Source organism: Coenobita brevimanus, chromosome 23, assembly GCF_032717465.1.
Source record: "Coenobita brevimanus isolate Jiangsu-jjx chromosome 23, ASM3271746v2, whole genome shotgun sequence".
In the NCBI taxonomy this organism is placed as follows: Eukaryota; Metazoa; Arthropoda; class Malacostraca; order Decapoda; family Coenobitidae; genus Coenobita; species Coenobita brevimanus.
Genome location: NC_136976.1, coordinates 44,004,157 through 44,022,398, shown reverse-complemented (window position 1 = coordinate 44,022,398; position 18,242 = coordinate 44,004,157). Strand labels below are relative to the sequence as shown.

The following is an 18,242-nucleotide window of genomic DNA, read 5'->3' as shown; positions in this document are numbered from 1 at the left end:
CTCACCTATCACCCATTTCTGGCGACGTCTAGTCCACCACCAGCACCCCAAAAGCCACTCAACCATCACCAAAACACTTAATACACTTTAGTAACTATGTATGTAACTGCACTTTTGTAACTGTCATCTCCACTCAAATAAACTTAAATAAACCTTCACCATAACAATTACATAATTCACTGTAAGCAATTCAAACAAATAAAGTCTTAAACCCAACTGTTTTTTCATATTTTTTGTTTCCTTATTCAATCATTTCCCCATCATCCACCTCATCTCCCACATCATCCAAATCTTCCGAGGTGGCGGATGCAGGTGAGGGAGTGGGCAACTCGCTAGCAGGCTTGTTTCGCTAGTGGTACGAAACAAGCCAAACAAGCCCGCCGTGTTTGAATTTTCGTATAGATTTCAGATTTTTGCGGTTAATCGAAATGAGAACGTTTTAGTAAAACTTATGGTTAATGGCATATTACGGTTGAAAGAATTTAGGATGAGACTCCACTGTACATGCAAACATATTGTTTCAGTAACGTGTTTGAGTAGCACAGTCCTTGTCCGGTCCCTACTGACAGCATTACACGATGATTGACTGTACACTGGTGACAGAGGAGAAAAAAGATGACTGGTGTGAGAAGGAAGAGGAAGAGATGTGGCAAAAAAAAAAAAGAAAGAGAGAGAGAGAGAGAGAGACATAAGAACCTGGAGACATTTTGGCCATCCACAAGCAACAGTATCTCACAAGGGAAAAAATTCACTGGAGACAATAACAATGATATACAGTGAATGGCAAAGTATTTATAAAAAAAGTCATGCAGTAAAAGCCATCACATACATGGGGAAAGACATAATGCAAATTCCAAACATGACAACATGCAAAATTCAAAACAAAGCATCATGCAGATTGAGAAATACAAGACTTGTTAAGCGACAAAAAAGTGTGATGCAAGAGGTGCATGTGAGTCCATTAGTGTGTTACCTGGCAGAGTGGTTGCCTGGAGGTAGGCTGAGGGGCCGTTGCTGCTCCTTCACCAGCGTGCGGCACGAGGCCAGACGGGACTCCAGAGCCTGTTACACAACCCAGCTGTCTCTCAAACTACTAGCAACTACACCACTACACTACACATCCAATCCCATATGTACCACTTGTGGGTGTATGGGTCACACTAACAGCTCTTTAAATTGGGTCTACTAATACAGTAATAAATCTTCCTTGTTCTTAACTGGGCTGGTAGGTTGATGTAATATTGGGACATCCAATAATATCAATTTCCTTTGTACCACTTTGAGGTATTGGCACCTTAAGATACCTGATGATCTTGTGGTCTAACATACCCTTTGGGGTGAAATTTGTGCTTTGTGGACTAGTCTTATTTCCTGTGAAATGGCTGGAGGTTGTTTGTTATCTGAATATTAAATGCCACCAGAGGCATAGACTGGTCACCTACTCTTAACTCTTTCAGTCTTGTGACATTATTTATTTTTTATTCTTCTTGCTCCAAGACCGTTTTACTGAAACTGGAAGAGGTAAAAGAAGGCCATATCTATACTACCTAATTCACTCTTTTCAAAGCTGACTACAATTGTCTGGAGATGCTGTAGTAAAAACAAAATTTAAAATACTAGATCTCATTGGATAGAAGAAGTCAAATCTTCTGGACTATGGTACCTGAAGCTCAGGCCCCTACATCCTGAAAAGGTGCAAAGGAAACCAAGGATTGACTGGAATCAAGGTGTAGGTAGCAGTCAAAAGCAAAGATATACAGTAATAATCCAGAATATTTCAGGACAGACATCCAACCTACATCCCATGACAGAATTACATGACTGATAAATTTTTTATCATCTCTCATGGATTCAAACTGGAGTGCATGGCACATTATCTTGCAACCTTAAACAGTACCTCTGGTCAATAGCATTACAATATATACTGATGACCATCGGATGACTAATGTTACCTTACGCAGGTTATGTGTCTCTGACTCCTAAAATGACATAATTTCAGCCACAGTTCTTTAATACACAGATTCAAATTATGACAGTCAAATGTAATATGCATTCAGGCTATGAAATGATTTTGCAAGAGCAATGGAATGCAAAAAATTGGTACTTACAGCAAGATCCAACTTTTTATTACAATATCTCAAACATCATAATCTTCTAAGTTGTGCCTAATGATCGGGGTGAATTACGAGTTCAACTGTCGCAATCTACAGAGAAAATGTGATACAATAAGCTGTAATTTGAAACTAATGTACATATACCTGTAAATTAGAAAACTGTGGAGGTCTGAATGATGACTGAATGAATTGTGGCTTTCTTAATTGATGGATGCTCCAATATTATTTCTCCTACTGTTTTCATTTTTTCCTGTTTCTGGATCCTACCTACCTCTTTTAAAAATACCTGAAACAGAGTCAGAATGATGACATACAAATAAGGGTAAATTAGAAAAGGGAACATTTACAGTTTGCATTACGAAAAATCTGTCCTACTCTGTATCACTGCCCCATTCCATCATTAACTGGCCAGCACTACCAAGGATGAAAGAAAGGGTCATATTCTCACAGGCATGGGTCTCTAGAACTTCCTCATTACTGTTATATTTCTGCATACTGCATATCTGTAATTTCTCCTGATTATTATTTACACAAATTAATTTGATATTTATGATATGAATAACATACAGGAGAATATTAAAGTATTAAATTTCAACTCTTAAAAATGTTTCATCCCTAGAGTATTGGGCACAATACAGGCTACTGGACTGTTATAAGTTAGAGGTTATAGCAACAAGAAATGCAGTTGCGTTAGTTGACATTCCAACAGCTTCAGCCACTGTTATGAGAAAAGCATGGTTGCAAAAGTTATTGGTTGCTAGTCTTTTGGTCAACAGCTACATTACATTTCATTGTTTTTAATTAAAAAAAAAAATAAATAAATAATTACAATGTAATCTATTATTTCATCTCATTCTACCCTTCTGTATCTGTATAATATAGAGATACAGAAGAATGGCCTATATTATAGGTTACTCTTCAAGTTTTATCTGAACTGCCATCCCACAAACAGTGTCAATATGCCTTTCTCTAGTCTGTGTCAACATTAAGCAGCTATTGAGCTGCTGCAACACTCTTTCCCTTAATAATGATTATAACTCGTACAAGAGATACTATGAAGTACAAATGTTTTTTGTGCTAATAACCCCTCACCTATGAATGAGATGCCTGAGTATCACTTAAGTTCAGTATTTTCCTAGACATTTTGTAGGAACTACCTGTACTTGCATATTCCTCAAACCATTTCTTATCACAGCTGTAATGAATGATGCACTTGTTTTTTACAACATGTGCAGCATATTTATGTCCTCATTATAAGTTCTATGTTCTTGTGCTATGGAGTTCCAAAATATTTCTATCCCACTACTGTCTGATGCTGAAATCCTGTGAGGAGTGTCCTGAATAATAGAATCCCAGGCCACACTATCCTTATTCTGTAGTAGTTCCTTTTGCAACAGCATCCAACAACTGTTGGCACTTGGTTCAGTTTCCACTCTCCACAGACAACATCACCTGTATTTTGGCCAACCTCAATGTGGGGACTCCTTAAGAGGAAGCAAGCTATATGTAATAACTCCTCCTAAGAAAATGCATCCTCCTGTGAGCTGCCCTTTGTAAATTCAGTCTAACTATCTATTGCCCAATGCTGAATAGTGGGAAGAGACACCTAGACAAAAGGACCTTGAAACATTCACGTCCCTACACTATTAAAACCCTTCCTCCCATGACACACAATTCTCCCTGACATACTCTCCAACCTTATCATTATATTTCAATTATTAACTAAGCTGTTTCAATATTTCTTTAACCCCTCCACGCTGGGTTACTTATAGCAGCATAATTAAATCACTACAGGAATTTTCCTGAAAATAGCCTGTTTTCAGACCTTAATATCTCGAAAAGTACAGTAGAATTTCGAATTTCGACGGGCATGGGTGCCTAAAAATCACCGTGAAATTCAAATAATTGAAATTTAAACTGAACCCCTCATAGGGAAAATTAGTTTGGGTCCGAGGCCTCCAAACCTAACTACGTAAAATCATGATTTTTTGCCCATATCCCCTGTAAATTTTATGAACTATAATTATGGTTAAGCAACTGTAGTTCTGCACTGTATTGCCATAGTATCAGCAAGTGTATATCACCTTGTCAGCAAGTGTATACAGTCGCTACTCGTTTTACATTGATTCGGTTTACGGTAATTTGCTACAACGATATTAGAAAAGTTCCACCCCAAAATCCGATTTACGATAAATTACCCGCTATGACAATTTTACCATCAGAAAGCACCAGGCACACGCAAGGTTACCGTCACTTGTCTCAAGCAAGATGGCGGCCCCGGCGTGCAGCGCATTGTTATGGTTCAGGTCCTGCCACCCCTTCAAAGCCCTGTCTTTTCAATTTGTTCATGTGTGCCCCCCTTTTATCATCACCTCTCAGCCAAACATTGTACAACAGTAGACATTGTTTAGCACCAGGCCACCTTTACGCGTGTGATTACTGTACTGTATTGTGTTGTTGCAACTGTTTACTGTATGTGAGTAACTCTGCCTGCGTGTGATAGCGTTTCTTTTGGTGAATTACTGAACAGTACTGTGGATTTCTGTGCTCAGTGGTAAAGTCAGTGCCAGTGTAGGCCCCAATGCTATGGTTGGTGCAGGAATGGGCCCCAGTGCTAAGGTTGGTGCAGGTATGAGCTGGATTCCCCTCCCCCTAACCTGTTTCTGTCTGAATCAGAGGCTGAACACTAGTGCCTGTAAGCACAAGCTGTCCCCCAGCCTCGGGGGGGACGACTTGGAGACGACTTGGACCAACACAGAAAGGAATGAAGGTGGGTTGTCCTTTATGATTCAGTCTTGGTTAGGCAACATTGGGAAGTTGAGCTGACGTAACCCTCCTTTTATAATGTGTTTCAATCTCCCAATTTACGATAACATCTATATACGATAAGGTATGACCTGACGTAACCCCATCATAAAACGAGTAGTGACTGTACTTGGTGTACTTCTGCCCATTCCTGTATTGCCATTTCTCCTTTGGCTGCGTCCATGTTTTGACGGGGAATTATCTGACGGTAAACTGACTTGACGGTGAATTGTCTCGGAACCATATTTTCGTATGCTTCACATATGAATAAATGATGTTGATGTTGATTGACACATGTCACATACTAGGTTAGGATCATACTTTTTCTTATAATCTTCCTTCACTTCTAGCATTTTGGTTCGCATGAAAAATATTATCTTTGCTTGTTTTGGTTGGAGTCTGGCCCTGAGAGCATCGAAAAACGTGATTTTGGATAGAAAAGTGAGGTAGGTGGACCACTCCACAACGCATCGAAATTCGAATTGTCAAATTCTGAACCATCGAAATTCGAAATTCCACCGTACAGCAGTTAGGGAAACAAATTAAAGGCCATACTGTATTACTCACAACCCTTTTTCTTGCGCATGAAAGTATCTCCAGGCCTGTAGGTCATTGCATTGATGAGTAATGACTTGAGGAAGAAAACTCATTTTTGCTGTGAGAACAGGATGTGTTTGTGCGTCTGCCCTCGGCACCGATCATGGCTTTGCTTTCAGCGTGATAACTTCTTCCTTACTAAATAAACTAGACACAGTGGTGTCCATGGCATGCCCTATAGCATTATCACTTAGTCCTTTTCTAGTATCCTTGGCAGGGGTGGATGAGACAAAATCCAAATGACGCGGGAACAGAATTGATGAGAAGGATTAAGAAAAGATCGTCTTACACCAAGAAAAGTCAGAGAGATGACTGAGATATGGTTGGCTTAGCTGGTAAGAGTCCCTCCCTAGCTTTTGGTGATGAGATAAAGTCGTGGCCACTTCAAACTGAGGAGCGAAAACCAATGTTGTTCGGATCGACACCAGCCGCCACCCGGCTACCGATTTCATGACAGATCCGACCGACACCCAGCGGTTAGGGGTTAATTGATAACTAGCTTACAGTGGGAAGTTATGTTAGTTTAAAACAACTCTATTCAATTTAACTTCAGTATGATATACTGCCCTAATGAGAGAGGGCAGTGTATGGAAACTCCCTGTACTGTTGTTTGTTGATACTGTGTTATTTGGTGATGACGAAGGGGAGCTGCAAGGCTCGGTTAATGAGTTTGGGAGAGTGTATATGAAATGGAATCTAAAAGTAAATGTAGGGAAGAGTAAAGTTATGGTCTTTGAGAGAGATGAAGTCAATGAATATACAGTGAGGTTGGATGAGGAAGAAATGGAAAATGTGAGTGTGTTTAGGCAGTGTGATAAGTAAGGATGGAAGTTTAGACAGTGAAGTGCCTGGAAGGGTACATCAAGGAAGAAAGGTTGCTGGTTCCTTGAAAGCAGTGATAAGAAACAGGGAAGTGAGCATGGAACTGAAAAAGTTCCTGCATGACAGTACTATGATACCAACTCTAATGTGTGGAAGTGAAGCTTGGATGATGTTGGAGGGACAGAAGTATAGTGTGTGAGCAGCGGAAATAAGTTATTTGAAAGAAGCATTTGGAGTCACATGGAGAGACAGATTGACAAATGAGGAAGTGAAGGAGCTTTGTGGTGTGGATGTGGATGTGATAAGAAGCATTAGGAAAAACACACTGAGGTGACTTGGCCATGTGGAGAGAATGGAGAGAGAGAGCCTGAAAAGAAGAGTGTATGTGGGTGAGGTGGAGGGGATAGAGAGAGGGGGAGGCCAAGGATGAGATGGAGGGATGGAGCAGAGAGGTATATGAGAGAGGAGGATGTGAGCTGGGAGCTGGGCAGTGAAATGGTGGGGGTCAGGGCAACATGGAGGCGATTTGTATGTGGCCACCCCTTCCAGGATTTAAGTCATCTGGCAATAGAGAGATAGACAGACAGATAATATACTGTACTTCTTTCATGACAATATTTGTAGAATAAAGATTATGAAGGTGTCCCATTTTCTGACAGCAATATGCAAAATCCACGATGACAATGCATGAACTTTTGCCTTTTTTTGCCCCTGCTGCTGAATGTATTCTGTAATGCAACATGCAAGCTAACCATAAGCAATGATCACAACTGGCACGGAGCTGAAGGCTGCTGCTGAGAAGTTCGCAAAGCTTCATGATGCCCCAGACTTGAAGGCATCTGAGGGTTGGCTCTTCACGTTCAAGTTACGACATGGCCTTACCAACCATAAGTCACATGGTGAAATTTTGGATGCCAACGTGGATGGAGTAGAGGAGTTTCAGCACAAGATGAAGGGCTTGACTGACTGAGAGGGCCTCACTCTCGGTCAAGTCTACAATGCTGACGAAATTGGTTTATTCTATCGCTCTTTGCCAACGAACACTCTAACTGACGAGATGGAGAAGTGTGTACCTGGCCACAAGCTCTCCAACCAAAAGATATCTGCTTTGTGTTGTATCAATGCTAACGGCATGCACCGACTCAAGCCTGTTATTGTTGGCAATGCAAAGCAGCCTCGGTGTCTTCGTGAGGTAATGGATGTCCTTCCTGTTGTTTGGTACCATTCTGTGAAAGCATGGTTGACTGCCCAGATCTTCAAAGACTGGTTCCATCGCCATTTCGTCAAGGAGGTCATCAATTACCAGACGAAGACACTGGGAATCCTGCGCGACCAGGTAAAGGCCCTCTTTCTCTTGGACAATGCACCTGTCCACCCGTGCGACAAGGACTTAGTGGCTGAGAATGGGGGCATAAGGTGCATGTTTATGCCACCTAATATGACTGCTCTCATCCAACCAATGGACCAAGGAGTGATCGTGGCAACGAAGAGGCTGTACCGAAGGAAGTTCCTGGACAAGGTGATGGTTGTTCTCGAGGATGAGGATGAGCGCAGGGAGGGATGGGACATGCGAGGCCAGTGGACTTTGGAAAACATTCGCCGCTACAACATCAAGTCTGCAGTCTACAACCGGGCCAGTGCATGGAAGGAAGTCCCTGTCAAGACTCTAGAAAATGGTTGGTCTCGTCTGATTCTCAGAACGGATGGGGAGCACGATTTCCTAGGTTTTGATGTGGACAATTTCCATGCATGTCTACTTGTGCATGGCGATGATGTTGATGTGGACGAAGTGCGTGAGTGGTTGGATGTCGATAAGGGCTATCCTGGGTATCACACCATGTCTGATATTGAAATCACATCTTCAGTTGCAGGTGTCAGTACCCAACTTGAAGATTCTGACGAGGACGGCGACGATGATGCGGACTCCTCTCAGCGTGACATTATTCCAGCCATCCCCAAGCTGAACGCACTCCGGGAACACGTAGAGTTCATTCTCAACTACCTGCAACACCTGGACTGCGACAGAGAGATGGGGCCCTTGGGACTTGTGGAGGAAGTGCGTGCTTTCAGGCAGCGCATCATTAATCGTCAAAATCGTCATTCCTTGCGTCAATCAACCATTGACAGCTTTTTCAGACCCATGACCCCCGCTGTGCCCAGCCCTGGCTCCACACCACTGCCTCCCCAAGACAGGCCCTCATCCTCCGAGCCACAGCCCAGCACATCAGCCACAATGCAGTCACCACTGGACGTGACTTTGCGTCTCTCTTCAGTGTTGTCTGCAGTGGGTAGTCCATCATCACGTCCCAGTGACGCACCCCTAGGCCACCTGCATCAGCTACTCTCAGACTCTGACAGTGAATAAACAGCAAGAACTCTCCACTAGACAACACAGGAATTTAGTGTTGTGCAGTGAAAAAAACAATGCGCAGTGTTAAGAATTTAACAACTCTGAGGGAGTTGTGTAGGTGTTTTTCTGAGTCAGGGTAGGTTAGGGTCCATAAGTACAAGTCCAGGAGGCTAGGGCCCACTATCCAGACGGGACCACTTTCCGGACATGCCTTTGGCTCTAATACAGCGGATAATGGAGGTATTACTGTATATATATGCAGAGTGCAACACTGATTTTATTGAAGTTCAATGGAGCGCAAAGTAGACTGGAGTGTGTAGTGTTAAAAAAATGGATTTATGAGTGCAAAGACTTAAGTGCAGAGTGCAACACTTATTTCATTAAGGTACAATGGAGCGCAAATTAGACTAGAGTGTGTAGTGTTAAGAATATGGGTTTATCAGTGCAAATGACTTAAGTTCAGTGCAAGACTTCATGTACAGTGTACTGCAGGTGCTTCAGGTACTCCTTTTTACTGTCAGAGTCTGAGAGGAGATGGGTTATTCATCGAGATGGCCAGGGACTTGTTGTAAGTACCCAGAATGATTCACACTGTACTGTATTTTCCATACTTACCTCTCAAACCCCATTTCACTCTTTTATGTCCCTTCTTGGTGTGAATAGGGTCTTAGGTGCTATGCATGTCCAGTAAGGAGGTGTTTTTCTGAGTTAGGCTAGGTTAGGGTCCGTAAGTAACCAGTCCAGGAGCCAGGGGCTTCTTGTAAGTACCCAAAATGTTTAATATTGTATTTACTCACCTCTAAAACCTCATTCTCTGGTTCTTTTGCATTTATTTCATTCTTTTGTCCCTCATTGGCGTGAATTGGGTCTTAAATAGGTACTACGCAAGTCCAGTAGGGAGTTGTGTAGGTGTTTTTCTGAGTCAGGGTAGGTTAGGGTCCATAAGTACAAGTCCAGGAGGCTAGGGCCCACTATCCAGACGGGACCACTTTCCGGAATGCCCTTTGGCTCTAATACAGCGGATAATGGAGGTATTACTGTATATATATGACGGGTGATGAGAGAACTAAAAACATGAGTACTGGAGAGAGGGATAGCACTGATAATGAATGGTGATGGATGGAATATCTCAAATTTGTTGTATGCTGATGATGCAGTGCTACTTTCAAATGCTAGACAAGACCTTTGTAGACTAATCCAGAGTTTTGTAGGTGTCTGTGAGCTTTGTGCCCAGAGAGTAAATGTGGAAAAGAGTAAAGGGATGATTACTGAGAGAGATGGTGACTCCAAGTGTGATGTTACAGTGCAAGGAGAGAGATTGGAATTGGTGAGTTCAAATATCTGGGTACAGTGATAGAAAAGAGAGGAAAATGTGCAAAAGAAGTGGAAAGTAGAGTGACACAAGGAAGGAAAGTACAGTAGCTGGTGCTATGAAGGCCTTGATAAGGAACACAGGCTTGAGTGTTGCAGCTGCAAGAGGCTTACATGAAGGAGTGTTACTGCTGACTTTAACATATGGATATGAAACTATGCTGTGGCATGAAAATGAAAAGTAAAGAGTAAGAGCAGTGGAGATGGGACTGCTGATGAATGTATGTGGAGTACAGAGAGTGGACAGGACTCGGATTAAATGTGATTTGTGAAAGATGTGGAGTGAGGAAGTCTGTGGACACCAGAATTGATAAGAATGTACAGTACTGAGATGGTTTGGTCATTTGGAGAGAATGGATGAAAACAGAGTGGTGAAAAAGGTACAGTACATTTGAGCAAATCTGAAGGAGGGAGGAGGTGAGGCAGGCCAAGAAGGTGGAGGGATATGATGGATAACTGTGTGAGGGAAGAGAGGTATGGAAGTTGGTAAGGCTAAGGGACTGACAAGAGACCGGGCTGGCTGGATGAGTTTTATGTGAAGTTCATGACCAGGGAATTGGCACCCCTTTTAAAGGTGATGTGTTCCAATTGGCTCTAACAGATAGGAATATGTGAAGCTATAGAATGTCATGAAATTTTGTTTTGGCTTATCTGATGGAGCCAGGATTCCATGGGCTTGAATGTGAGTGAATGGAAGATTGGGTCATTGAATGGACTGGTGGAGTCAATATGTTTTCAAAGTAAACAATTTATTTGGGTGACACCAGGAAACCATTTACTATGCTGGGTGGTAACCATATAACCAAATTTTGGCGCCTGGTGGTTTAGTGGGCAATTATGGAGCTCCAGTCAGATTGAGCCAGTGAAGGTTTATATCCAAGGGATGGTTGGGGTGTATTGCTCACGTACTGCCACTCAGGGATGATTGAGGCTGGTCACTCTCATCTTAAATGTCTAGACCAACTTGCCTAACCCAGGGCTCCTACGCTTCTCATAGGGCAATGTAGGATTGGATGATGAATGAGTGATGAATGAATGATTAATGTGCTGAATTATCCTATGATATAGTTAATCTGACAAACCAAAGTAAAAATTTGGAGATATAAGCCTTCAAAGTTGCAAAAAAAGTGGTTGATGGCAGCACGAGCCTCGAGTGGCTGTGATGTCACTGGATGCCTAGCCAGGAGACAAAACACAACCGTGACCCCCAGCTAATTTGTGTGATTGTGGTTCTGCTGATTAGCCAAGCTTTGCTTCCTTGTGGCCAAGTCAGCAAATAATCACCACTGGTGCTTTGTTGCACTGTGCAAGAACACAAGTAGAATCACACCAGAAAAAAAAATTCATCACTGTTTCAAGAGTTAAAAACCAAGCAGCTGTGGTGGGAAGCAGAATGCTGGGAGTACACCATCAAAACTGGCAACTCTGAACTCCTACTGCTGCGAAGTGTACGAGGAAATATCGAATCAGTGGTCACGTACCAAATCAGCACTTTAAATGGAAAATGTTATAATTTTTATCATCATATGGGTTCATGCACACCTAATTATCTGAAATCCGGTAATAAAATTTTTCTTAATATCTAACTATCTATCTATTGCCAGACGCCTCAATCCCGTTTGGGGTGGCCACAAACAAATCGCCTCCACGTTGTCCTGTCCCCCGCCATTTAACTGCCCTCCTCCCAACTCACACCCCCCTCTCTCATATACCTCTCCACCCCATCCCTCCATCTCATCCTTGGCCTCCCCCTCCCTCTTCCTCCCTCCACCTCACTCACATACGCTCTCTTCGTCAGTCTTTCACCCTCCATCCTCTCCACATGGCCAAACCACCTCAGTGTGATCCTCATAACACTTCCTATCACATCCACATCCACACCACAACGCTCCTTTATATCCTCATTCGTCAGCCTGTCTCTCCATGTGACTCCAGAGGCTCCTCTTAAATAACTAATTTCCACTGCTCTCACTCTTGACTTGTGTCCTTCCAACAATGTCCAAGCTTCACTTCCATACGTTAGAGTTGGTATCACAATACTGTCATGTAGTAACTTTTTCACTTCCATGCTCACTTCCCTGTTTCTTATCACTGCTTTCAAAGAACCAGCAACCTTTCTTCCCTGTTGTACCCTTTCAAGCACTTCACCCTCCAAACCTCCATCCTTACTCATCACACTATCGAAGTACTTAAACGTACTCACATTTTCCAATTCTTCACCATCCAACCTCACTGTACATTCACTAACTTCACCTCTCTCAAAGACCATCACTTTACTCTTCCCTACATTCACCTTTAGATTCCATTTCTTGCACACTCTCTCAAACTCATCCACCAAGCCTTGCAGCTCCCCTTCGTCTTCACTCAACAACACAGTATCATCTGCAAACAACAGTACAGGGAGTTTCCAAACACCATCCTCTCTCACCAGGGCCACTCCAACATCCACTACCCTACCTTGTACCTCTTTTATTACCCCATCCATGAACAGATTGAACGACCATGGAGACATGACACATCCCTGTTTCAACCCAACCTCCAAAGAGAAAAATTCACTTAGTTCACAATCCACACGCACTGCAGCCTTAGCACCATCATACATACTCTTCACAGCATTCAACAACTTACTATCTACTCCATATATTCTTAATACTTTCCACAATCCTTGTCTATCCACCCTGTCATATGCTTTCTCCAAATCCATGAAAGCCGCAGACAACTTCTTTCCCTTCTCTAGAAACTTTTCCACTAAAGATCTAAGAATGAATATCTGATCTACACAACCTCTTCCCTTCCTAAAGCCTCCCTGTTCTTCTCCAACTAATTCCTCTGTTCTTTCTCTAACTCTGTCAATAAGTATCCTACCATACACTTTTCCTATTATACTAAGAAGACAAATGCCCCTATGATTACCACACACTTCTTTTTCCCCTTTTCCTTTGTACAAGGGAATAATTATACCTGACTTCCAATCCTCCGGGACTCTACCTTCCTCCCAGGCCAATCTGCACATCTTCCACATGCATTCTACTACTATCTCTACCCCATGCTTCAGCATTTCACCACACACTCCATCAATTCATGGGGCTTTCCCCGATTTAACTTCCTTCATTGCTTCCACAACTTCTATCCTACTGATTTCTTCCTGTCTTCTACCTCCCTCCTTCTCCCAGCCATTCCCCAGCCACTTATACTCGCATTACTTCTACCCTGTATGTTCAACAATTCCTTAACCCCTAAACCGCTGCCGTTGACAGCCGACCCCCCCCCCCCCGTGTGGCGGGGTTGTATCGCGGTCTGAGTACCTGTAGGAAAATATTTGCCAAATATCAGAGATTAACCCTAGAACATTATAATTTTTAAGGCAGATAGTACTTACATTCAGCTTTCTCCAGAGACTGGTGTTGAGCCTTTGTGGACTACCCAAGGACTTGTGGAGACTTGCAAAGTTGGGTAACAAAATCTTCACTTTCACACCTCCAGCAACCCGATTTCCCCTCTACCACAGCCTCATTCTGTCACAGTAAACTTTATACTACAACGTACAGGTAGTTTGGAATCCATATTTGTACAATAAGCACTGAAAATAAGGCTAAAATCAACGAAGCGTATGGCCGACATGCAGCACGGCGGCGGTCTTCCCATCACTCAACAAACATTTCCATTTTCACAGCTAAAAACACGTATACTACATTACAGTATTTTCAATCATATTACTTCCCAAAAGATCACCGCGGCGCGCTTTTTATTCTGCCTTACGCCCGTCACTTTATTCTCGTTCCTGTCAGCCGCTCGCACTGACTCGGAAGAGCTAGAACTCGCCATAATGTCACTGTGAAAGCCTGCGGTAAACTGACGCTAAACAGGGGCAAACTGCGCAAAAAAAAGCTAGTGTGACAACTGGGGAAACAAGCGTTTCCTATTAGCATAAACTGCTTGTGAGAGGAGAGCGCAGATTTACAGTTCTGAGCAGTCAGAGCGCTGCCATATATCACAGCCAGGCTGGCCGGGCCGAGGGGGGGGGGGGGGGGAACGCGATACTTGGCAACAATGGAGGTCGGTAGTACAAAGGTAAAGTATGCTAATTGTAGCTAAAGGGTGGCTGATAGATAATACCAGCTGGAACATCCTTGCCCGCATTTATTCAAAATTAACTCGAATCGCAAACATGACAATCCGCCGTTATGTCATTTTTGGTGAGCATTGCAAGCGCGATGACCTGCGCTTCAGGGGTTAAAGTGTTCTTCCCATCTGCTCACTTTTTCTCCCTTCTCCACTAGCAATCTACCATTTTTATCTTTCACTCCCCTGCTAACTGCACTTCCACCCTGTCTTACTCTCTTCACCTCTTTCCAGAACATCTTCTTACAGTCCCTCCACTTTATACTCAAATTCCTTCCAAATTCCTCATCCACTCTCTTCTTACTCTCTCTTACTAATCTTTTCACCTCTCTCTTTCTTTCTACATATAACTCTCTCTTCCGCCTCTCAACTTCTTCCACGCCCCTATTTCTCATCCATTCATTGTATGCTTTCTTCTTTTGTGCCACAGCCACAGCCATGTATGTGGGTGCTCACACCCAGGTGAGAGTGAATGGAGATTTGAGTGATGAGTTTTCCGTGAATGTTGGTGTGCATCAGGGGTCAGTCTTGAGTCCCATGTTGTTTATCATGGTACTTGAAGCCCTTTCACGTGACTTTAGAAAAGGACTCCCGTGGGAGTTGTTGTATGCTGATGATTTGGTGTTGATTGCAGAGAATGAAAGGGAGGCGGAGGAAAGGTTTAGGAAGTGGAGAGATGGTATGGGGCAAAAGGGTTTAAGGGTAAATGCAGATAAAACAAAAGTGATGATATCTAGGGTTGGTGGCGGTACTGTCAAAGACGAGGGAGAGTGGCCATGTGCAGTTTGCCACAAGGGCGTGGGAAGTAATTCCATCTTGTGCGGTGTGTGTGATAAATGGGTGCATAAGAGATGTAGTGGTATCAGAGGTTGACTGCGAGATAATGCTGATTTTATGTGTACGGCGTGCCGGGGTGAGCAGGTGGAGATCGTCAGACGTGAAAGAATTGAACTCGCTGGTGAATCTCTTGAGTGTGTGGAAGAGTTTTGTTATTTAGGAGACATGTTGTGTGCTGGAGGTGGGGCTGGAGCTAGCTCTGTGGCTAGGGTGAGAAGTGGTTGGAAGAAGTTCAGGGAGCTCTTGCCTCTCCTGACATTGAGGGGGCTCTCTCTACGTGCTAAGGGGTCTTTGTATGCAGCGTGTGTTAGGAGTGTAATGCTGTATGGCAGTGAGACCTGGGCAGTGAAGGAGGAAGACATTCGCCGGCTCAGACGTACAGAAATGACAATGATTAGGTGGATGTGCAGTGTGTCCCTGCGTCCAAGGCCTGGAGGGGCTGGGTTTACAATGGAAGAGTTGAGAGGTAGGATGGGACTGGAGTGTATTGGTGTTGTGATGAGGAGAGGTAGATTGAGGTGGTTTGGACATGTGGAGAGGATGGGGGATGATAGTTGGGTGAGGAAGGTGAGAAGTGTTAATATTGGGGGTGGGGTTATGAGGGGTAGACCGAGAAAGACATGGGACGAGGTCATTAAGTGTGACCTTAGGGTTAAGGGACTGAACAGGGAGGCTGCAATGGATCGTGCAGCATGGAGAGCCGCCATTAGGTGACCAAGGCCGACACATGCAAGCATGTTGGAGCCTTTAAAAACGAACGAACGAACCTGTCTCACCTCTTCAGTTCAACACGCTGTTCCTTGCACCCCCCTCCGTCTTCTCTTCCTCCCACACACCACATCACATGCTGCACATATTTCTTCTGTAAATATCCTGCACACACCTTCCACGGCCCCCATCTGCTCCAGTTCATATTTGCCCAATCGTTCCTCCACTTCTCTCTTATACTCTGCCTTTTTCTCATCCTCTTGTAACCTTTCCACTCTTCTTGCAACTACTCCTTCCTCTCATCTTTCCCTTCTTCTATTCCTCCATCTTACTTGTATCTTAATTCTGGTCACCACCAAGTAGTGGTCAGACAGTCCACTCCCCCAGTCTCTATAAGCTCTTGCATCCATTACACATCTTCACATCCTTTCATCCACACACACATAATCAATCATTGCCTTCCTTTCATTCAGTTCACCACCCACCCTTCTCATCACTCGCCATGTATACCTGTGGATCATTTTATGCCTGAAGAGGGTATTGACTATCACCAACCCCCTCCCAGCACAAATGTCCACTAATGCACTGCCATTTTCATCTATCACAGGAGGCACACCCCACTCACCAACTATTCCATCCACCTTCACATTCCCTATCACCGATCAAAAACACTCTCTCGTTCCTTCCAAACTTTTCCATGCACACTTCCACATTTGTCCAGAACTCTTAATATGTCCAGAACTCTTAATATGACTATGAATAAATAATCAAGTTTCAGAGCTAAAAAGTGCTAAAGTTACTGGATATTTCAATCATGAACACACATTGACAGACTTCCATTTTGCATAAATATTGATTTAAAGCACAAATAAATGTATTTACATTGTAAACCAATCTTTACACAAAACAAGTCTGTCAAGGCAAGTTGTCAAGGTAGAGGTGAAACACTTCTGCTAACTTCAATTTTTTTTTTTTTTTTTTTTTTTTTTAAATCTTGAATTTTTATTAGTAGTCAAATTAAACACAAATTTTTGACTGGATTTCAAATATTTAGGTGTGTATGAACCTATATGATGATAAAAATTATAACAGCCAAACATATACAGCTTAACCTAACCTAACAGTCACTTGTCATGCAAAACCAACTTTAACTTTGGCTTAAGCTATTGGCAGGGATGTGAAAATTTTATTCTCAAGTTCAGACTGTCTGTTACTAAAAAGGGGTTCAAACATCAGTAGTACACAAGACCAAGATATCAGATAACCAAATATTCCACAGAGGTCTAACTGTCTATGGTCAGGCCTATCTGGGAGGAAAAAACATTGAAATATTTCGGTTTTTGTGACATCTCCCTGACATTTTACTGCCCAATTTCAAGGCTATATGCCCCTGGAGTCAGGACCTAGAAATTCTTATACTGATTCAGTTCACAGATCACTTCATTATGACTATCAAATCTAATCTTGGTGCTATCAAGTTGTCCTACAGGTACCTGGTTCTTGCAAGGTTTGCCATCACCAGCAGCCTCTCTAAAACCAACAAAACTCTTCACAAACGCACACACATTGCATACTTCATCTTTAAAAGAGCTAACACAATAAGTCTTACATGCCTATCATGATAACAGCTGAATATCACAGAAATCTTCTCTTTACTGGAGTATGGTTCCCAGACATTGTTGTGAGTGGCGGTCAGCTGTGGCCCTGGCATATGTTGTGATGTCACAACGAGGGTGCATGTTTCACAGGAGGTACGATAATCTCCAACTTTGAATGACTAATTTTTTTCATAAGTACTAAATCGTAGAGAAAAATTAATGATATTCCGATGATTATGAGTGACCATTTTATTACCTGAACGTCAACCAATCCATTGGGCAAACTTAGGGTGTCTGGACGCTGCTACTCCTCACCCTGCCCTTGGGTGGGAAAGGAGGTCTGGATGATGATGTGTATATATATATATATATATATATATATATATATATATATATATATATATATCTATAGCCCAACGTCCTAATCCCACAAAGGGTGGCCGCAGACAAAATGCCTCCAAGTCGCTCTGTCACCCACCATTTGACTACCCTCCCCCCAACTCACCCCCCCCCCTCATATACCTCTCTACTCCATCCCTCCACCTCATCCTCGGTCTACCCTTCCCTCTCCCTCCCTCCATCTCACCTACATACACCCTCTTAGTCAGTCTTTCATTCTCCATTCTCTTCACATGTCCAAACCACCTCAGTGTATTTCTCCTAATCATCTCAACCACATCCACATCCACCCCACAACGTTTCTTCACTTCTTCATTCGTCAACCTGTCCCTCCACATGCTCCTCTCAAGTAACTCATTTCCACTGCTCTCACTCTTGACTTGTTCCCCTCCTGCAAGGTCCACGCCTCGCTTCCATATGTCACGGTAGGGATCACAATACTATCATGCAGTGACTTCTTAACTTCCATACTCACCTCCCTATTTCTCATCACTGCTTTCAGTGTACCAACATATATAT

General features: G+C 43.0%; 1 protein-coding gene across 5 annotated transcripts in view; it reads right to left on the bottom strand.

Moving 5' to 3' along the window:
- The window catches only part of LOC145392953 (nuclear distribution protein nudE-like 1), a 451,924-nt gene that overhangs the window by 79,108 nt on the left and 354,574 nt on the right, over positions 1-18,242 (bottom strand). For 2 of the 5 annotated variants that reach the window (XM_080267243.1, XM_080267245.1), the window contains exon 7: positions 974-1,062. The exons of 2 other annotated variants lie outside the window; for them this stretch is intronic. In XM_080267243.1, the coding sequence (XP_080123369.1) occupies positions 974-1,062 (89 nt within the window). Of the gene's footprint in view, positions 1-969; positions 1,063-18,242 lie in introns of those variants that run through there. One more of the 5 variants, XM_080267244.1, reaches the window with a different exon arrangement.